The sequence below is a fragment of the Hyalella azteca genome, unplaced genomic scaffold, assembly GCF_000764305.2.
Source record: "Hyalella azteca isolate HAZT.00-mixed unplaced genomic scaffold, Hazt_2.0.2 contig17640, whole genome shotgun sequence".
In the NCBI taxonomy this organism is placed as follows: Eukaryota; Metazoa; Arthropoda; class Malacostraca; order Amphipoda; family Hyalellidae; genus Hyalella; species Hyalella azteca.
The window spans coordinates 19578-42682 of record NW_025947416.1 but is presented as its reverse complement, the minus strand read 5'-3'; the positions used below and the strand labels follow the sequence as shown (position 1 = coordinate 42682).

Genomic DNA, 23105 nt, shown 5'->3' with positions numbered 1-23105 from the left:
CGTCGACGAAGACTTGAGGTCACGGACGGACGGACAGACGGATGGACGGACAGACAGACATAAGGACATGGCGAGCACATTAGTGCATTTTTCCATAAATGAGAAAATGCGCTAAAATAGTAAATTTAAACATATAAAGAGGGGAATCTTACATGCTGCGGCAGTGGATAGCGCCCAGCAGACGCAGCGCAGCGGCCACAACAGCGTCGTCGTCGCAGCCCTCGAGGACGGCGCTACTGCAGCACACGCGCATGCACCAGTCGTGCGCCGCGACCCAGTCCCACCCCTGGGGATATTGCATGTTACTGCGAATATTACATGATCGTACGAATATTACATGATCGTACGAATATTACATGATCGTACGAATATTACATGATTGTATGAATATTAAATGATCGTACGAATATTAAATAATCGTACGAATATTACATGATTGTACGAATAGTACATGTTATTACAAATATTAATTACATGATTGTATGAATATTACATGATCCTACGAATAGTACATGTTATTACGAATATTAATTACACGAATGTATGAATATTACATGATCCAACGAATAGTACATGTTATTACAAATATTAATTACACGATTGTATGAATATTACATGATTCTACGAGCATTACATGTTCCTATGAATATTACATGATCGTACGAATATTAAATGTTCGGGTATATTAACGAGCATTGATAGCCGTAGGAAGATCACATGATCGTAGCTATCGAAGAGCACTGAGACCTGTAGTAATATTACATGTTCGTGGATATTTAGGATTCGTTAATAGAAACGAATACATCATGGAGAACAGACAAGAGCAAATGAAGGAAGCGACACCAGCCTGAGGCATAACAAAGTTATCTACCTATTACGTGTAACTATATAATGTCCTCTATTACTAGATGAATATAGGTAAATTTCAACTTGACCATATGTAGATTTTAAAGATGTCATATGCAAGAAGGAAAAAGTGGTAGCACTACGCTTACCTCCATGTCGTAGTCCTTAGCCTCCATCAGCAGCTGAGCAGCCGTACACTGCACGAAGCTCTCCGTGCAGTCCAGCAGTGCTTCCGTACTGCGCTGTATGCAGCCTGAGAACAACTCCGTGCGGTACTCTGCAATAATTCAATGCGTCAACGATGATTAACATAACCGAGCAGGCGTTTCCTTGACATTTTGAATTTTAGAGTAGTTTATATCGTATAAGTAAAACATGAGAACATCTTTTGCTATAATTATTATATTTAGTTCACAAAGATAATTAAGATTTATAGGAATAATAAAGTTAGTTCATGCTGTGCTAAGACAGGCGGCAATGCTTCACTTTCCATTGCGTAGCTGAATGGCGTGAGTTACACATATTGAAGAGTAATTGTACTAAATATGGTTAGCCACACAATACTATGTTACGCCAGCACCTGACATTATTGTACGCAAGCGAAACTCCCTAACATGAAGGTTAAAGAACTCAGCATTTTTGCTCATTCAACCCATAACTTCAAGCAAGGTTAAATTCAACTCAACACTTCTACTCTTTCAACCCATAACTTAAAGGTTAAATGACTCCATATTCCTGCTCTTTCAACACATTGTCCTCACTCTGGTAAGGAAGAGCAGGGAAGAGCAATCGAAGAGCAGAATCTCGCACCTCCCACGCTGCGTGACACAAGCCAACCTCCACCATCTGCAGCATGTATGAGTATTTACAGGAAGCTGGTCACCTCAACTTATGGCCTTGTAAAAAATTGTTAATAATATGAAAAAGTTCCAGTATGTCGTCAAAGATTGCAATATGTTCCCGTGGTTCTTATGCAGTAGTAAAAGGTAAAGAATATTCAGTACACTTAGATCGGCTGTGCACAATCTCACGAGTATCAAAACAAGCAGGAAGAAACTGAGTTTAGAATAGTCGATGCTCATTGATAGGCGTCAAAAATAATATTTTCTGATGGAATTTCACTTTATTTTTTAGAGGAAGTAAATATATGATTTCTTAACTTTATTTATGTAAGTTAATCTTTACAAAATATTCGCCGTATTAATAATGAAAAATATTTGCCTCGGAATAATTAAGAAGAAGCGGTCACTCGACTTACATTCCTGACGCAGGCCGCATCAGGGAGCAGGTCTTCGGACTCTGACATGAACTGCAGCAGACAGTCCAAGATGGCGACGGCGCGCTGACAACAGAACGTCAACAGGCATTAATTGACAAGTTGTGCTGTTTAATTGACAACGAGCAAACAAACGGATCAAGTTATAAATACTCGTTACCCATAAAGGACATTTTTGTTAGAATTTAAATGAGTTGACGAGTGTCCGGGCCACGTTACTTGACTGTTGGCATTTGCTTTTACTTCACCAAATAACTGCAGGAATTACGCCATGAAAATGACCTTGCAGGTCTCGACCGACCCTCTAATAATTTCTCACAAATGACAATATCAGCAAGAAACAAAAACAGCAGACAATCCGTGTTTGAGTGATCAAATATTTCTCAATTAGAAATTTTTCGTTTTTCAAATCATGGTAATCTTTAGTCTCAATCCATAACAAAACTTTATTGGCAAAGTCGAACGACATGACGAAAGACAGATAAAAATCGGTAAACTAATTATTGATTAAAACTACTGCATAATTTGCTAGCTAAAAGGTAACTAGGGAGGCATGGGCCCAGACGGGTCACCTGTCTAGTGTTGGATGGACGGAGGAAGATGTTGCTGAAGAGCGGCATGACGGTAGCAAGCTCAACGAGCTCCATATGTCTGCAGGAAACAACTGATCATAATATCAATATAACAAATAATGTAAATATGTACTGAAACATATTAAAATTGTGCTACTAGTGGCAAATGGTGATTGTGACTAGTGACAAATTGTGATATGTAACTACCAACATATGGTGATATGTAACTACCAACAAATTATAATAGGTATTGACTACTTCATGAGCACTCTCATGATATAGATACTCAACTGAACATACTGTATAAATTCAGGTTATTACTCAGTTATGTACTACATATACAGTAATAGTTGTAAGCTATATCAGCAAACGGCCATCATGGCTTCATTTCATTTCAGTCTTCGCATTTGTACCAACTTTTTGTAAATACTGTATAAATTCAGGTAATTACTCAGTTATGTACTACATATACAGTAATAGTTTGCGAGCTATATCAGCAAACGGCCATTATGGCTTCATTTCACTTCAGTCCCCGCATTTGTACCAACTTTTTGTACATACTGTACAAATTCAGGTAATTACTCAGTTATGTACATATACGCTATATCAGCAAACGGCCATCATGGCTTCATTTCACTTCAGTCCCCGCATTTGTACAAACTTTTTAACAAGCGCGCGTATAAGAGCCACGCTCGCCAGCACCGCGCCTTCGTCAGGCGCCACAGCGACACCTGCTATGACAGCGCAGCGGTCCAGGGACCTTAGAGAGGCGACTCCTAGCCTCGCCAGGCGATCTATACATTCCTGCAACAAACAAAGGAATTAAAAGGAAGAAAAACCTTCACTTCAGTTCATAATTGGCATTAAGGTTTACTTCAGTTCCTCAGTGGCATTAAGGTTTACTTCAGTTCCTCAGTGGCATTAAGGTTTACTTCAGTTCCTAAGTGGCATTAAGGAGCATGGTTTTGTCTATCAGATTGGTATAGGTACATATCAGGAAGATTGGTATAGGTGCATATCAGGAAGATGAGTATAGATGCATTTAAGGAAGATTGGTATAGTTGCATTTAAGGATGATTGGTATAGGTGCATAACCGTGCATTTCATGAAGATTGGTATAGGTGCATTAATAAAGCAAAAAGTGACATCCAATGGCTTATGATTTCGATTTTTAACTTTATTCTTCCTGCTTCAGATCAAGCAATGAAATATGAAAAAATGGCTGAAAGTCTGCATTTTTGGAGTTTAAACTTCATATCTATGCTTCTGTGAAAAAAAAATAATTTTTCAAACACAAGAGCAGTTGCGAGCAGGAACTATATAATATCTTCACTAAGAAGGGCATTTACTTCATTGCCATTTAAACAGTATTAACGTCAGAAAATTTGCATTGAAACTTCACAGTATCGATAGCACATTCATCCTGCTATGTATGTGCAAGGTAATTTGCTAGAATAACGCAAACCTATCGAGATGATATTTTCTCCGTGTAGGCAGCTAATATCGACAAATCCATGAATTTACTGAGCTTACATAACAGACACACAAAAAATCCCGCACCTGGGAAGAAATGTTTGGTAAGGCAGACGCTGCAAGGCGCAATCTGAACGCAGAAGCTGAGCTCCAAACTCCAGCGTCGTCGGTGACGGTCTTTTCTTCTTGTTTGATCCAACTCTGTGATAAATACAGCTTTGTATTACAACAAATTATGAGGCCTTTAAACTCCGGTAGAATACGTGGATATTGCAACAGACACATTGCCAAACAGCCAATCTATTCATTCATCACAAACTAGGAGCTTAACAAGAACTACGGTATATTGGGTATATTGAATGAAATAAATGACGAATATATAGAAAAAACCTCATGCCATCACTCATACTTGTGCATATATCAGGTGAAATAAATCACGAATCTATAGAAAAAAACCATGGCATCACTACTACTGGTGTCGACAGAAAATTTTTAGACATGAAAACTTCAGCTGTAAGCCAGCATTTTCCAAGCTGATTTTACTGAACCTGAGAAGTAGCAACAGTGGAAGGCGTGTTTCAATACAAATCGTTGGGCCTTGCTATCAAAACTCGCTCAGGTATACAATGTGGCCGAAGTTCACGTAGCGGCCAATTGCTCGTCTGAGAGGATTTAGCTTGAAAAGCCGTCAGTGAAGACGGAGTTACAAACTTAAAACTTTTTAGCGCATTTTCTCATTTATGGAAAAAATGCACAATTGTGCTCACATGTTCGTCTGTCTGTCTGTCCGTCAGTCCATGACCTCAAGTTTTCGTCGACGAGAAAATGCGCTCTCTGTCACTCACTGCAGTGAGTACTGTGTTATATTTTTTTCAATAGTACAGCCCATATAGCTAATGTGTTCCTGAAGGCGACTCACATGGAGAGTTCGGAGCTCCTCCTGGGCACAGGAGGAGCTGTCGCAGGACCTCAGCAGCCTCATGACGGACTTGGTGTGTGCCGAGCTGCAGCTGTCCAAGTCGTCATTACTTTCTCCATTAACAAAACTTCTTGAGTCTTCAATAATTGTTGAGTTTTCAAAGCTCTCGGTATTTTCTAAAACTCTCAGCACAGGCAGAAGCTGAAAAGTTAAAGAGGGCACAAATTGAAAGAAGATATTTGTTGATTCAAGTAAATTAAATAACATCAATTTTAAGAAACGCATCAATTTGTAACAAAATTAGGACTGAGTCAAGTCAAGTTGGCCACCACCAAAATGACTAAGCAATAAAGAGGTTTATGAAGCAATCTACATGAACGGGTTTTAGATAGCGCAGACAATCTTGCCTTCTGGTGAAGCTGATTCTCATTTTAATTAAGATGGCTCTTTCTCTATAAAAAAGATTCACATTGAAATAGCCCTAGAAGTCAATGAACCGTTGATTGTCAAAGGAATAAGTTAGATAACGAAACTAACCAAGACATGGAGAGTGAGGCAGGCGAACGCGTCACAGAGCTGCGTGTTGTGACCGCGCTGGGCTAGAGCGTTGTGCCATCTGCCGGTGAGTTTCAGGGTGCGAACCCAGCAGCTGTAATGAATGCGAACTTCAGTGAAAAGATGATAGGTACCACACTAAATAAAACATCAAGTGGAAGGGGATGACATAAAGCCATTTACCAAAATGAGAGGAAGAATAAGATCAGGAAATATTTATTTAGTCTCATTCTACTGAAATATTGGCAATCATACTGCAGGCTACAGCGTTCCAAGAAAACCGTAATTATTTATACTGCCAACGTCACATTAGCTTCAATCATGATACCAGCGAAGTTGATGGTAATACAATCAAATTTACAATAATGATACTTGCACCTGTAGATTTTTTTGGCAAACCTTACCTTGGAGAAAGAGCTTTTCCTCTCGTGACGACAAGTTTTAAGAAAGAACCTAGACTGTGGTCAGCATCATCACCATGCGGTACTCGGCCCACGTGCTGCCACACAACAAAACAACATTGAAGCTAATTATATCTCATTAAATAAATAATGATTATAACAGTAAATGATTTGAAAATTTCAAGCACATGTGAGAATGAGAATTTGTTATAAAATTTCACGAGGTCAAGTCGTTGATACAAACCTCATGGACTAACTGTAGAAATTTAAGGTCAAACGTCTTCTGTTCGCCAGAGAGGTTAGAAGCAGGGATGGTATGTTTTGTTATATCCAAACGCAGGCTAGAAACTGCCTCAAGCAGCCAAGCTTCACACTCTCCAAACTGTAAGGCAGAGATAAAAAACTTAGCGTTGCTATATAAAAGAAATAGATGGTGAAGAAGCTACGTATTACCGTAAGATTGCAACATACTACACAGTCAACATCCAAATAATGATGAATAACGTATAGATGATCTTTACAACCGCAAAAATTACTAAAATCTTTTTGAAATTTTTAGCTGCATCTCCCTTCAGTTATATTCAAGCTAAATTCAACAATTAGATTGCCTAAATCAGATTTTTTTAAAAACTTACACTCAAGTTATTTTATTAATATACCCAAATTTAGGGATTTTAGCTTTATGAAATTTAAAATATCAATAACCTAGAAGGTTACTAGTATATTTTAGGAGCATTGAAATAAAAAAGCTAATAAGACTTACAGGAATGTCATCAAGAACTTTGACATAAAAATTTAGAAATTCTGAAGATTTCAAATGCAAAGCCCCCGAAGTATGTGCCGCAGTCAGCGCAGCAATTGTCCCTTCGCACTGAAAAAAAAAATAACATCAACAATATAATTGTTGCCAATAAAAATTAAGTGCATCAATGAATTAAATGTCATGAAGAGCATTGAATAGGAAATCAGGCATAGCAGCCTATTTAACATAACAAATTAAACAAATGTACAGGTTGAATAAACTGCTCAGTAACAGCCTATTTAACATAACAAATGTACTGGTTTAACAAACTACTCGTGCAATAACTCGAGTGGTTGAGACCACATTAATAGTCGATATCCTTCTGCACATTTGAAACTGTCAGATTTGAAGCTGAAAAATTACTTGTTTGAAAATTACTACAGTAGGTATATCATTAACGATTTATTATGAAAGTGTCTCAGATACTCAGATATATAACCTGATATTGAGAAGACCTCAGTAATATTGTGAGGGCAGCAGATGCTGCACGCTGCACGAAGACGCTGGGATATGACAGACTGGGGAGCAGCAACTTGTCCCTCAAGTTGTGAGAAATGATCCATGAATGACCTGAAAATGAACAATTATGAACATTAGATTAAATACTTGTCTCTCACGGTGTGAGAAATGACCCATGAATGACCTGAAACAACAAATGAACAATTATGAATGTTAGATCAAATACTTGTCCCTCAAGTTGTGAGAAAAAAGACCCATGAATGACCTGTAATGAACAATTATGAACATTAGATCAAATACTCAAGACACTGATGTTTTTTGACATGAGTTGTTATATTTTGTTCAATTTAATCCAATGACACTCATGTTTAACAAGTTGAACTTATGAATTTTGATTAATTTAATTGTAAACTGTGAATCCAAACCATGTTACAAGGTAGTCAACATAAAATTTTACAATATTAATTTAGATTTAGAACACATGAATATGTAGAAAATAATAGGAATAAAAATGTCACCATATTCACCTGCTTGGTTCTCAAGCATTTCCAGTACAACAGTGAGGAGGGCATGAAGAACTGAGCTGTTCATTGTGTTTAAGTTTGGAATGTGTTTGTGGTCAATGACAGGGCTCGGGGCGCCATCATGCAGGCTGTTGGGGGCACCATTGTTTTCTTGTGATGATGGAATAAGCCTCAACAAACCCTCTATTATCTGCATAAGAATAAGTATAAATTTCTTGTGTTAACAATGATAACTGAGAAATGATTGTAGTATCTTTTTATAAGTTAAAGTAATATCTCTTATTTCAGTTACAGTTAAGTTTTATTAAGTTTATTTAGTTGAAGTAATACGTACCTCTCTGCTTAAAGTGAATATACAACAAACATCTTATGAGAGAAAGGTTCACTTTTACCAAGAATACTCAAGAGAAATTGCTGGGCCTATACTTTCAAAACAATTTAAGAGATCGTAAGTTCATCAGCCAATCATTGACGGCTTTTTGAGCAAAATCCACCAATCATAGACAAGAAAACAGAGCGTAGGTAGTACTTACGTTCACTTAGCAAGTTTTGAAAGTATGGCCCCTGTAGGCATTTAAAAATTTTGGTGTGCATGACAGTTCAATAATATTCAATTCACAAGTTTAAACGGGGAATTATAAGGGAAATAAGTCCTTCTTATACATTGAAAGCTTGCCTTTGATTCTTCAAGAGCTTTGAAGCCCAGTTCATTTTTGGCCATGGACGCAGTGCACTTGAGAGCCAAGGCCAGAGTGGCAGCATTGCAACCACTCTGGTGGTGGGAGAAGCTCCAGCTGATGAAGTCCAGCAGGCTAGTTGCCTGGCACCATTTTAAACCTTAAATAAAGATAAAATAATAGTTTTTCTTAATTATATGAGCAACAGTTCCAACTTTTTGCATTCAAAAAAATATGGAAGAGCTGACACAGAAATTATCAAAATAAATGAAGAACTATCCAGTTATATACATATTAACAATTTTCTCAAGAGTTTGCAAAATAATTTTTCATGCGTGAAGTATATTCCTGAACTTATTTATAATGAATCAGTTACCATCAAATAAGGTAATAAGGGACGGGCGGGGTAAAACGGGACAGTCGTCACACATTTCATAGAAATTACCTATGTTGTAGCAGCTAAACTAATCAAAATATTGCAAAACTAGAAATAGTGGCATAAAGTTAAACATTTTTACTATTTATGTAGCATGAAGTAATTTAAGAAATCATATATTTATTACCTCTAAAAAATTTCTGAAAAAAAGTGTGAAAAGTGAGATTTTGGAAATGTACCTCTGCTAAGGTGTGTAGAAAAAAAACATTTGCCATGTCATAAAATTTTGCTTACATAAAAGCTGCACACAGGTGTTGGCTTATTAATGTGATTGACAGAATTCACATATCTCATTATAAAAAATGGCAGCCATTTCAGCAGGACAGGGTAATAAGGGACACCTCCCCGGGGTAACAAGAGACACCCCTAAAAATGCATTCACTGTAGAACCTTGATTAACAAAGGCTCCAATTAATAAAAAATCAATAAACAACAAAAAAATTTTGATTATACTTACCTCGCTCAGCTAGAAAAATTCACGTAATGAAAAATTAATGCATCATCGGCCATCACAAAATTGTGCAAAGAATGTCAGATAGAATTGTGCACTGGGCAACATAAAATGAAAAGTAATTAACCTAAACTATGATTTATTTCTCAGAAAAATATGATGATTGTCACTGGAATATTCCTTTCTGTTTCGAGTATGTTTTTAATATCTTTTTTTTTTGTAGTGAATTCATGTGACCCAATTAAAATGGAGTGAAATTACAAGCCGTCCTGCAAGCTTACAGATACAGAAAAGTGCTATACAGTGCCGATATGAAGCTTGCAGTGGACAAGGTTGTTGTAAATGCTCAATGGCATGTTCATGGATATGTTAATATCACATCAACAATACAGTAATATATGGATATGATAATATCTTTTCAATAAAGGAAAAACAAGTAAAATCCACAGAAAATATTAGTTATTACACATCTACATCATCTACAAAGAAAATGAAGGACTTTATATTACTGTTAGTAATAGATGAGTACACTCTGCATGCTTCAAACATTTTAAAATTAAGTTTTATATCAAGTGCCCCAGATTACCCTGTTCCCAGGGGTAATTTGGGACACTTTTATTTTGCCTCTTGCGAATAGCATTTGGTATTTTTTTAAAGATGCCATGCAATAGCCCTCGCAAGGAGCTGTAAAATGAGCCCAAACTTGTTTATGAAATGCTTCATGGTAATAAGGTATTAACAAAAAATGCTCAAAACTGTCCCTTATTAGCCCATTTGACAGTACGTATATTAGCTTTAAAGAGGAGTGGCCACAAATATTTTATGATTTCAACAATTTGCTGACTAAAGAACATGGAGATCTTGGGAGCATTATTGTCTGCACTAAATTATTGTTCAACAACCTGGTTTTTATTTACTTATACCGTCAACTGGGGCTACTTGGGATGATTTCGAACATTTTTCATTCATACCTTCTTACCATGTTTACATTTCATAAACAAGTTTAGGCTCATTTCAAAGCTCTTTGCAAGGGCTATCACATGGCTTCTCCAAAAAAAATCCATATGCTATTCGTACGGTGCCAGAAGCAAAAAAAGAGTGTTCCGAGTAGCCCCGTCGAATGGGGCTACATGGGACACTTGGAATAAAACTTCATTTTAAAACATTTAAAGCATGCAGTGTACTCATCCATTACTAACAGTACTCTGAAGTCCTCCTCTTTCATTGTAGATGATGTAAAGGTAGAATAAATGACATTTTTTGTGATTTTTACTTGTCTTTCCTTTATTGATATATTACCATATACATTACCGTATTATTGATGCGATATTACTGTATTATTGATGCGATATTACCATATCCATGAACATGCCATTGAGCATTTACAACAACCTTGTCCACTGCAAGCTTCACATCAGCAGCCTTATATAATAAATATATGGTTATATTTCAATTAAATATATTGCCTGGATATATACACATCATTCAATTTTTTAATTTCATAGTATGTCTTGATTTGAGATCAATTATTGATGAGTAGGAAAAACAAAGTAATTCAAGTTTGTGCCCAAAGGCTACCCCAACAGTTCCTAAATAAAATTTTTAACATTTCTGTATGATTTTATGCAGCATTGCCCATGTCTGGGAGCAACATTAGAAAATTCCTACTAATTATTGAAACCTTGCAACTTTTAAGGAATATTTAGCACATACTTTGGAATTGTATACAGCTCAATCCAGATCCAGAACTTTTGTTAACAATTAGATAGGAGCTAATTCATCTAGTAGGAATTGTGCAGCTTCAAAAATAGAAGGAAAGCTATTATTGTGGCTCAAAAAGTAGATAAATTCCATTACAGTATGAGAAGACACGGTTGCAACAACAGAGTGATGATGTCAAAGTCGACAATGGAAAAAGATTTAGGAGTTAATATTGACAATGAGTTGAGTTTTCTAAGCATATTGAAGGTCAAGTTAATAAAGCCAATATATAAATGACTTGGAGTCTTGGAGACTTAGACTGATCAGACACTCTTTTGAGTTCAATTTTGCACCAGCAGGTAACCTGCCAAAGTGCAAAATTGAATAGAAGCTGCTCTCAAATCAGAAAAAAGCACCAGTGTATCAGGCCAATTCAACTGTTCCTTTGGCATTTTTCAAAATTTCTTCACTGAAAAATAAGAAAATTGGCAATAAGAAAAAAAGAAGAATAAGAAAAAATGTTGTCAGCAATTTTAGAAAATTATCTGCAAACAATTGTCTTTACCATGATTTTCATAAACTTCTGCCCAATATTCTAAATTAGGCAGCCTGAGGCTGAACCCGTTCTTTGCAGATCATCACAGCAGATGTGCATTGCATACAGGCTACAGCTTTATGTAAAAATTAGAGAGGATTGCATAATGCATAGGAATAGGGACTAGGGAGAATAGGTATCTTTAAATCTAAAGAAAGAACATAGCCTATTTTGAAATTATTTACCAACAAAACATTTAACATTTTGGAAGTATCTTATGCATAAAAACTTCTAATTATCTTGACATAATTTCTCTTCCTAATTCCACTGTCAAACAGGTAAAATAGGTCAGATTTACAAGAGTTTATGCATTAGGCTATGCCCAATTTATGGTTAACTTCTGCCCAACAAGCCAATATTCTACTAACTACTTTGCTCACACGTCAGACGTCAGTTTAGTACTAGTAGGCTACGGTACCTAATGAATCACGCACTTTTTATTTTAGAAAAAAATTGTGATCTTGGTAATCTAATCTTGGTAAACTAAACTAAACGAAAACTAAATAAACTATTTTTGAGCATATAATTAGTGAAGGTTTATGAACTTGTATAAGTTATATGAAAATGATATGCATTAAATTTGTGAAGTTCTTACCACATTCATGGTCGAAACTGCTCAATATTGTTTCTAATGCAGTGTGTAGTTTGATAAGTACGGTGTCATCTTCAACTTCAGCATTCGGCTGCATCAAGCAACCTAGAGTGTTTGTTAATCTTTCCTTGACTCTCATTGCGTCTCACTTTTTATACGATAACGAAGAAGCTTACAAAATAACACTTCAGTCTAATCATGTCAACAGAGAAAAAGTATTGAAACATGGGAGCAGCAGCAGCAACCTCCTACCCATGCTGCACCAGGAGTGCGAATGCGATTTCATATGAGGCGCTTCATTCAGCACTCAAAGTGCGGAACGAAGCGATCTTTAATTCAACCTTGCAAAACTGTCTGGAAAATTGTACTCTGGTTTAGACCTATTTATTTACTTTCACTCCAAACAGACTAAGCAATAAAAACGTAGATAAGCTATACCCATGGTTGAAGTAATAGTTTAACCATGCGATATACCATTACGTTAAAAATTCTTAATATGTTTTATAAAAATAAATACAGCATAAACTGATTTATAGTTACGTAATTTCGACATTTAAAAATTGGCTTCAGAAAAGAGCCTCAATTTGTGCGGGACGTGCTGTAGTTGTTCTCCCAAATGTATATAATTAATTTTATTTTGTTTTCTTATTCATTAAAAACTTAATCGTATTTATAAGTAACCTTGGTTCGAGTTAAATTTACAAATATAAACCATACCATAATAAAATAACAGCATTAAATTTGCACTAATATAAATAATAATAATAGCGGTTTCGGCGTTTATTAGGCCATAGGCCTGTCGCTGATTCTTAACATCGCAGAACATCCACAGCTTGTTGCGGTTTCAAACTTACAACTCACTGATTCAAATTTTGCTGTGCTAAACCGCCCGGCCTCCTTGCCGATTCTGACCAGAAACTGGCGAACAGAGCTGGGATCGAACCCGCGCCTCTCTGCGCCAATCTTTGTACTCTGAACCTTAACCACTGGGCCACCCTGCATTGACCAAGAGCAGGGTGGCCGTATTTATACGCATAGCCGTATAAATAGCAAACGAGGGCAAAATATAAAAAATTGTCTGGATCTAAACATCACCCGTTGGGAGGTTAGGTATTAATATACAAAGTTTCATTCAAATCGGTTAAGTATTTTAGAAGAAACTTCTTGTTCATTGCAAATTTAAGCAAATATTGCTGTTTAAATGACGAATGAGGGTGAAATGGAAAAAAATTGTGAAAGAAGGCAAAATCTAGAAAATTTTCATGAGTTAAACATCACCGTTGGATATTTACGAATGTATTTTAAAAATTTCGTTAAAATCTGTTCAGTAATTTAGAAGAAATGTCATGTTCACTGCAAATTTCGGCACGTTTAGCCATATAACTCACGAATGAAGACGAAATTAAAAAAATTTCAGCAGCTAAACAACACCAATATAGGTATTAATGAATATATGTACCTAGTTTCATCGAGCTGCGTTCTTTACTTTGGGAGATATTCCTTGTTCACCGAATTAGGAGATTGGCCGTGAGACCGGCCGTAAATTTGTCCGAGATGCATTGAATCCTCACCCGTCTCTTTCACCACCGTCGTCAACCCAACCATCTAGAAAATTTCCATTCACTTGTAAAAAGTGAAGCATATCGAATGAACCATCCTACTTCTAGGATACTTCCACTTCCATTTCTCTTCCAGGTAGAGAGGTTTAAGTCCGAGAGAGGCTTTGGCTTCATCGCCTCGCAGCCTCCCGCTCCCCTTGCCCTCGGAGCTGCAGGCGCTTGACTGATAGGCTAACGTTTCCGGCGGTAGAATTTTTTGAAGAGGGAATTTTAAAACTTAATTACAGCTGTGAAAATATTTTAAGTTGTCCTGGAACTGTGTAGAATAATAGTGCTCGAGTTTCTCATCTATGTATATGCAAAAAATTGTGTGTTCTGTGATTCGTTTCGCCTTAATAAAAAGCCCTCATGTATTAACTTATAAAAAATCCCGTCAATAATCGAATTCAACACAAGGAAAAAAATTCAACTCTGTACTGTATGCTAGTTTTGTCGGACGTCTCTTTATCTGATGATATTACACAAATAATAAATTCCACGAATTTGCCTTCAACATTGATTACTTATATTTAGATCTTTTTACATAGATACCTTAATTATGTACACTACAGTGTTTGGCCACTCTAACGATAACCGTTCTGTAGAAACAAATAAACGCTATATCTTTGGTTAACGATATACCTCGTAGATTCAACTGTTCAACATAGACTCTGTAAGTTGACAACACTCTAGCTGTAAAATATGCACCAGAAGAACTGTACTCATTATTTCAAGTAGACAAATTAAAGCTATTGTTATTATGGCTCTGATATTATATTAAATTATTCACTTTCCTTTCAGTACGCATCGAAGTTCGTTTGTATTTGAAATAAAAGGCATCGTTTCTACAGGACGGTTGACTCACGAGAGTATCTGGATCATGAGTATTAATGACCTATGCTGCGTGAATACATGAGACTCTTAGTACGATTTCCAGTACCAGTATCTCCTATAAACATCAATACACGAAATTCCGAATGTAAATGCTAGTTTACATCGACGCTACATGGTCTAGACGCTCTAGTGTTCGACAGTATATAGGAAGATGACACAGAATTTCTGTAGGATTCCACACGAACATACAATATGACAGAGCGCAATAAGGGACTACCGACTAAAAGACTTGCGTAAAACTACCATCGCTCGGCATAGTCCACTAGTTTATCATAAATTCTTTTCATCTAGAGCTTGATCTCCAAGAAACAGCTTCCACCGTATAAAATTCCCATATGTTGAATTATTTTCAACGGATGTAATAGCGGTTATAGCGGTTTCAGCGTTTATTAGGCCGTAGGCCTGTCGCCGATTCTTAACATCGCAAAACATTCACAGCATTTTGCGATCTCGAACTCGCAACTCACTGCTACAATTCTGCTATGCTTAACCGCCCGGCCTCCTCGTCGATTCTGACCAGAAACTGGCGCACAGAGCTGGGATCGAACCCGCGCTTCTCTGCGCCAATCTTGGTACTCTGAACTGTAACCACTGGGCCACCCTGCCTAAACTTGCCTGAATTAGTATTTTATTAATTAAAGTTTTTAATCACACAGCCTCAAGTACAAGCTTTGGTTCACAATATGTGAGTCCGCCCTGATGCATTCTCTAACATGTCGACAACGTGTCACTATCAGACGCGGCCGCTGTCTTGTGTCTGTGAGTCACCCACTGCCTTCTAATACAATTATAACAAAAGTATGAAAGAATGATAGAAAAATCTATACGATTTGAACACAATACAAAATTGTAAATTCAAATCAAGATTTAAATTTTGAACAGACGATACATCTCCCTTAGAAATACAATCTCTAAAATATCCTCCATTGTTGCCGAAATTTTCAGAATGTATCTTTTAAATGTATATTTTAAAGAAACATTTCAATAAAGAGACTAACACAAATGAAGCCAAACCTCGTTCCAAAGTTCAAAGGTAACACGTTATAAAAGCCAAGAGGTCATATATGTTCCCAATCCCAAAAAGAGGTAACACGTTATACGAGTACCGTTGCATTAACATGACGCTACTTCAATGAAGATGGAGAGGGCAAGAAATGTACAATATTCCAGACTTTTGAGCATCGTATTGCTTGAAGCTGCACATGAATTCAGTTTTGTTTCTTTCTAAATTTGCGTATACCTACTCACGATCCATTAAAACTTGAAGGGAGGTAATGGTTTTACATAATAGAGCACGACATGAACACTGCTACAGAGAAGAAAGAACTACTTACATTGAATAAATTCTCAAAGTTGCTGCATCTCTGTTTCTCACACAAGTTTAACCATCACAACCCACGTGTTCAACACTTGAGACAGTGAAACTTCAGAAGAATGATGTTGACAAAATGATCTAAGTTGAATTTGCGTGAACGCCATCACTGATTGTTTCTTCATGTTAACTAGGGTTAAAGAATCGCAAATTCTCGTCTCGTAATAAACACGAAATCCTGTAGAATTATACGACAAATTTTCCTGAACAGGCAATGACAACTTCTGAAGACTTCTGCATAACCGCACTAACGATAAGAATAATTTCTTTAAAAGTGTTTTCCAGAAATTCTGATCTAGCTGTTAAAATGAATTATATAATATCACTGAACGTTGACTTGTCATCTACACATGAACATTAGTAAGCTAACAAATGTGGTTAAACATCTCTATAAAAAGGGAAGTAAACGTTGGGTCATACTTAACATAAAACACATAGAAGATTTACATCGATTTGAGCAGGGAAAAATAATGTTTACATGAAGGGACGCAAGATATGCCACTTTCAAGATATCGGAAATCAATTTTAAAGTATGAAACTTGTCTCTGATCTTTTGAATCTTGATTATTCTACGCATAAAGTTTCTAAAATGTAGTATTAAAGTTAATAAAATTTCATTTAATCGGGATATAACAGAGGCGTTCTCGTTTTTAGAGTAAAAGAAAGACGAGTTTATAAATGAAATGAACGTCAACTTTGCGAGGCAAAATTTAATACAGGACTGTATGAACGAGAAACTTTTGCTAGATTTTAACGAGTATACGAGTATATTAACAGAAGTAATTAATAATTAAATTCAAGCAGACTGCATTATCGCTACTCGACATGTCCCACTGCAATGAAATTCATTTCAAGAATTCATTGAATTACCATGTTCATTTCGAATATCAACGATCGAGTTGCATTTTATATTTCACGAACGAAAACATTCATATAAAATATATAAATATGATTATATATTATAAATAATTTTGCTTAAATAAATTAAATTTTCATTTGCTTAAATTAAAATATGTCCTCTTATAATAAAGATTGCATCCAAGGGCACATTCTTTAATTCATTTGTTCTGATTTAGAGGAATACAAATTGTAGCCGAATACGATAATTAATTACGATAATAACTTTAGCAACGACAGTTACAGTTCCCGGATTCAACTAAAATTACTAAATGCTCAGGATGTAAACTTTTTAGTTGCAGTTTAAACGTTCATATTACTATCACTTATTGTCTCTTCCCTGTACAGCGTGCATTATAAGCTGTACAGTAATCATCTTCACTGTACAGCGTGCATTATAAGCTGTACAGTAATCATCTTCACTGTACAGCGAGCATTATAAGCTGTACAGTAATTATCTTCACTGTACAGCGAGCATTATAAGCTGTACAGTAATTATCTTCACTGTACAGCGTGCATTATAAGCTGTACAATAAGTGTCCATGCCACACTCTCCAGACCTCGCATAGCAAACGTGCAAACTTATTGATAAGGTCGTTTATCAATATGTAATCACTCCAAACTTATTGATAAATGTACAAATATATTCTCTTCTAATATTAGAATGCTATTATATCTTTTATTCTATTGGACATATATACATGAATCATCTCCAGGCTAAACAGAACGAATCGCGGTGCCATGAAAGTCGATTGTTGCGCGGGATGATAAGTTGTTGTCTCCCTTTTAAACAGAAAACGTTGGAGCAATGCTTATTACGTTGAAAAACGTTTAGTTATCAACGTTAGATGCCATCGTCTGCACCTTCAGGCTAATGACGTTGATTACGAGTTAATTTAGTTCAATTAACAACATTACTTCAGCGTCAGATGCCTGGTGGGTTGCTATGCACGGCGGTTTCCATAATATTTACTCCATCAAAAAATACGATTGCCTTGAGTTCAGAGATGAATAAGGGAAATTTAATAGAGTATGAATGGAAGAGCCATCAAAAATTTTCCGCTTGGCTTACGTTACAGTCATGAAGGTGATAGAGGTGAATGGCTTCATAAGAATCTCGGTTTAAACAGACAAACGTTGAGGGAACTATACACAGACTATTATGTCGATATTAGCAGCTCTATACAGACAGGGTCCGCGTATGCCGCGACATATGAGAATATACGCATAACTACGTAAGTGCGATAGTGCATAGACGGGGATTTAGTTTTAAGAAATAGCTCTCTCCTCTGCCTTCAGCTTATAGATTGTAATTGTCTCAACGCACTTCATACTTTTACCACAAAACAAATAAAAATTTTTCAGAAGTAACGATCAATAAATTTGCCAGCTTGTAATATCAACACTTCAAGCGAAGACACAAGTTTATTGAGAACATTGCTTCTATGTTTGATGCATCTGCGTTGCAAAACTTGCCATGAATCACGACAAATTTTAGAGCCGTACCAGAGCCTGATCTTCACCAGCTGCGCAGCTCTAAAATTTTTTAATGTAAAGCAACTACCCGCATGCGCTGCAATCTACCAGATCCAGATTGTGCGTCGCATGTTTAACCTCAGTTCTAAAGGATCAATTAATTTAAGATACAAAAACCATGCAAAAGTTTACAGTGAAATAATACTAAAATTCTCGTGTAAGCTTGAACATTTTACGATTTATAAATTAAGATATTGATCAGGGGCCATACTTTCAAAACTCGGCCGTCAATAATTGGCGGATGAACTTACGATCTCTTAACTTTTTTTGAAAGTATAGGCCCAGGACGTGAAACAATTTCGAACAAGCATCATTCTTAATATGCCATATGAGAATTCTGTAAGCGTAGCCAAGTACCTACGAGTTAAAATTTCTCTCTCAGTCTGTCTTTACTTTCAGAATGCGCCTAAGAATGTGACGTATCGAACAAATTGAAGAATTATAGACTAATTCGAGAACTCCGGCCGTGATAACTACCATGTAACCAGCGTAGGTCGTTAGACAGGTCGATGCCACACCATTTCGCGCAGTCTCGCCTCGCTCTCTTGGGAACCAACGGCTAGTTCAAATGACTAGATGTGAACCACTGTGCAGTCAAATAATATCTATAATCATATTCGGTTATTAATGTAGTTAGTGGTATCATCTTGTTCATAATGTACTAGTCTATCATAACGCAAGGGCGGCGCAGATAGCAATGACACCAAAATGAGATGCTCGCTTCTGTAGGGCCCAAAACCGAGACGGGAGCTAAGTCAGGGGACGCTGGCCGTTCCTACAGGCAATATAAAGGCCTTTGCCGTACTATTAAAGGCCTGGGCCGTACTATTAAAGGCCAGGGCCGTACTATTAAAGGCCTGGGCCGTTCTATTAAAGCCTGGACTGTACTATGAAAGGCCTGGGCCATACTATTAAAACTAGGTAAGTACATACATGTAGCGGCCCAAGCACAAGTAGCGGCCTTAGTACACGGGTTGGCCTATATGTTAACGTTGCGGCCTAAATACACGTAGCAGCTCAAGTGCACGTAGCGGTACTTGCTCATCTTTGATTGGTGAAATTAACTTGAAAAACCGTCAGTGATTGGCTGACGGAGTTATGAACTCGTAACCTTTTTTGATAGTACGGCCCTCGGCCCCAATACAATGCAGGCATTACCGGTCCCCATTGCCTCGGTCCGCCCCGACACTAGTGCTTATGAAGAGAGTGCACATGTAAAAGGTACAGACTAGCAGGAGGAACTTGGGATATGACTTCATTACATACGACTGCAGACATGTGACTTCACTACAGAGGCCTGCAGACATGGTAACAATAGCTAAATTCAAGGCAAGTTGCCTTAAGTGGTAAATGAATTTATTTATCATGGTAAATAAAATGTTAAGAACATTGGGGATGACAACAGTAACGATAGTCATTTCACTACCAAATTAAAAAGAGATATTGTAATATAAAGATCTGGGAGATATTTAATTTACGCAGCTTTCATTAAAAATATAAATTCAATTTCCGTTTGATGAAATAAACAATTTTTTAATCACAGAGTCTTTGCTCACCACATTTCAACGGGGAAAATCAACAGCGTGACTTCACATCGTCGTTTTGCTATCTGTGCATAACAGACAATACGCAATTAGGGGGATTTACGGTTACGGTCTGGTCATAAACTGTGAACATTACGCGTGATGCTATCATCTGATGATGTATTATGACATCATCCAAAGATATGTCACGGCGCCATCCGATGATGACGTGTCCTGACGACCTGAATGCGGCGGAACGGAACGCATGGAGACGCTGATCCTTCAGCTCACTGATGAAGGGCCCCGTCATCCCTTCCATTAGGCTGAGTCACGCTGCAGTTGTTGTTGCTGGGGGCGTTGAGGTCGTCACCGGTGAGACTGTCACAAAAACGGCGGGTAAAATATGAATAAATTAAACAATGGAAATGAATAAAATATCATGAAAGATCCAAGCATCGGTATTCATATTGAGTTAAGTACAGGGCGAAATTATAGAAAATTAGGGTAATGTAATCAACGTTAGGATTACAGGTCGGAGATACATCGTGTATGCAGTAGGGTAAGACGTCTAGTAATTTACATACAAATCTACGTACACGAAATGAATTTCAGATGCGGGTATGAAGACATCGGGACTCTCATTAATGTTCCCACAATCTCACCTCAGTCTCAGTACCACTCTTCGATCCCATCTCCCCGACCTAAGTCCCCACGCCCCGTATCTCACCCCGGAGGTGCCCCAGGGAGAGGTCCCGTGGGTCGGGTCACGGGCTTCTTGCCCACGATGTAGTAGGTGTCTCTTATACACATCTAGATGTGTATAAGAGACAGTCTCTTTATCTGNATTTCAGATGCGGGTATGAAGACATCGGGACTCTCATTAATGTTCCCACAATCTCACCTCAGTCTCAGTACCACTCTTCGATCCCATCTCCCCGACCTAAGTCCCCACGCCCCGTATCTCACCCCGGAGGTGCCCCAGGGAGAGGTCCCGTGGGTCGGGTCACGGGCTTCTTGCCCACGATGTAGTAGGTGAGCAGGTCGCCCCACGCCCCCCCCCCACCTAAGTCCCAAACATCCCCCATCTCACCCCGGAGGTGCCCCAGGTAAAGGTCCCGTGGGTCGGGTCACGGGCTTCTTGCCCACGATGTAGTAGGTAAGGAGGTCGCCCTTGCCCTTAACAGCAATCACGCCGCGCTGCTCGAACACGTAGCCGAAGTGCTCCAGGATACGTGTTGTCTCCTGCGTCACCTGGCAACAAGAGGGAGAAGTTGATAATTATTATTAAAATTATTAATACAGTTATAAATCTTTTTTTTCATTATTGTTATATTAGTTACGTTAAACCCCCGTTCTGGTTTACCTGCACGGGAGTTTTCAAGTCACATGGCAACGAGGGAGAAGTTGTTAATTATTATTAAAATTATTAATACAGTTATAAATCTTTTTTTTCATTATTGTTATATTAGTTACGTTAAACCCCCGTTCTGGTTTACCTGCACGGGAGTTTTCAAGTCACATGGCAACGAGGTAGAAATTGCTAATTATTATTAAAATTATTAATACAGTTATAAATCTTTTTTTTCATTATTGTTATATTAGTTACGTTAAACCCCCGTTCTGGTTTACCTGCACGGGAGTTTTCAAGTCACCTGGCAACGAGGTAGAAATTGCTAATTATTATTATTAATACATTAATGAATCACTTTTAATCATTAATATTATACTAATTAAATGAAACCCCCGTTCTTAATGACCTGCACGGGTCTTTACAAGTGTTTTTTGCTATTTAGAAAGTCGCACTTATTTCCGAAACAAAAAGTACTTCTCTATTGGGACAACGACTCAGTGATAAGTTTGAGTATGAGAAATATTTCAATAGACTAGCAGCACCTGGATGCAGCCGGCAACAATAGACTAGCAGCACCTGGATGCAGCCGGCAACAATAGACTAGCAGCATCTGGATGCAGCCGGCAACAACAGACTAGCAGCACCTGGATGCAGCCGGCCTTGCCGGTTGACTCCATGCGTGACGCGACGTTGACAGTGTTGCCCCAAATGTCGTAGTGGGGCTTGCGCGCCCCGATCACCCCCGCCGTGATGGGGCCGTGGTTGATGCCTGCGCGGAAATGGGGATTGATTAATGAGAGAACTTCAGGTAATGGGGATTAATTAATGGGGGAGAACTTCAGGTAATGGGGATTAATTAATGGGGGAGTTACTTCAGGTGATGGGGTGAATGGGGGAGAAGCTCAGTTGGTAAGGGATTAATGGCAGAAAACCTTTAGATAATGGAGCTTAATTAATGGGGAGACACTCCAGGTAATGGGGCTCAATTATTGGAGGGGAAACTCCGTAGGATGCGATAGCTTGATGTTCCATTGCCATTAGAATCAGGTTGGTTCATGGCCAATGTTCATTAAAATCAGTTTGGGTTGAGATGAAAGTTGCAGCGTCGTTGAGTCGCGTTAGGCGTGACCAGGGACTCATCCATCCTGAGGACGTTGAAGGACTCAGCCATCCTGAGGACGTTGAAGGACTCACGCATCCTGAGGACGTTAAAGGACTGAGCCATCCTGAGGACGTTGAAGGACTCGTGCATCCTGAGGACGTTAAAGGACTCAGCCATCCTGAGGACGTTGAAGGACTCAGCCATCCTGAGGACGTTGAAGGACTCAGCCATCCTGAGGACGTCGAAGGACTCAGCCATCCTGAGGACGTTGAAGGATTCAGCCATCCTGAGGACGTTGAAGGACTCACGCATCCTGAGGACGTTAAAGGACTGAGCCATCCTGAGGACGTTGAAGGACTCAGCCATCCTGAGGACGTTGAAGGACTCACGCATCCTGAGGACGTTGAAGGACTCACGCATCCTGAGGACGTTAAAGGACTCAGCCATCCTGAGGACGTTGAAGGACTCACGCATCCTGAGGACGTTGAAGGACTCACGCATCCTGAGGACGTTGAAGGACTCGCCTATCCTGAGGACGTTGAAGGACTCACAT

General features: G+C 38.1%; 2 protein-coding genes across 2 annotated transcripts in view; both read right to left on the bottom strand.

The window, feature by feature from the left end:
* Positions 1 to 148: 148 nt before the first annotated feature.
* LOC108664323 lies at positions 149 to 12525 on the bottom strand. The gene is made up of 16 exons (XM_018150895.2): positions 12283 to 12525; positions 8504 to 8664; positions 7831 to 8017; positions 7284 to 7414; positions 6806 to 6913; positions 6287 to 6424; positions 6046 to 6140; positions 5624 to 5735; positions 5087 to 5287; positions 4255 to 4368; positions 3356 to 3498; positions 2695 to 2773; positions 2105 to 2188; positions 1608 to 1692; positions 996 to 1123; positions 149 to 286 (listed from the first exon to the last, which is right to left on the bottom strand). Exons 1-16 carry the CDS (start codon positions 12416 to 12418, stop codon positions 149 to 151), a joined length of 2040 nt encoding a protein of 679 aa, XP_018006384.1. The 5' UTR covers positions 12419 to 12525.
* An 8660-nt stretch (positions 12526 to 21185) lies between these two features.
* Positions 21186 to 23105, bottom strand: part of LOC108664322 — a gene marked incomplete at its 5' end in the record, with an annotated part of 21246 nt that continues 19326 nt past the window's right edge. Inside the window, 3 exon segments of the mRNA XM_018150894.1 lie at positions 21186 to 21350; positions 22095 to 22219; positions 22552 to 23098. Coding sequence (XP_018006383.1) covers positions 21186 to 21350; positions 22095 to 22219; positions 22552 to 23098 — 837 coding nt within the window.

Coding starts and splice junctions, on each gene's coding strand:
- LOC108664323 (XM_018150895.2), bottom strand. CDS start 12,418: ATGAGAGTCAAGGAAAGATTAACAAACACTCTAGGTTGCTTGATGCAG. Junction 6,425..6,805: donor AAGTTCTTGATGACATTCCT/GTAAGTCTTATT, acceptor TCTGCCTTACAG/TTTGGAGAGTGTGAAGCTTG. Junction 3,499..4,254: donor TACCAAACATTTCTTCCCAG/GTGCGGGATTTT, acceptor TGTTTGTTGCAG/GAATGTATAGATCGCCTGGC.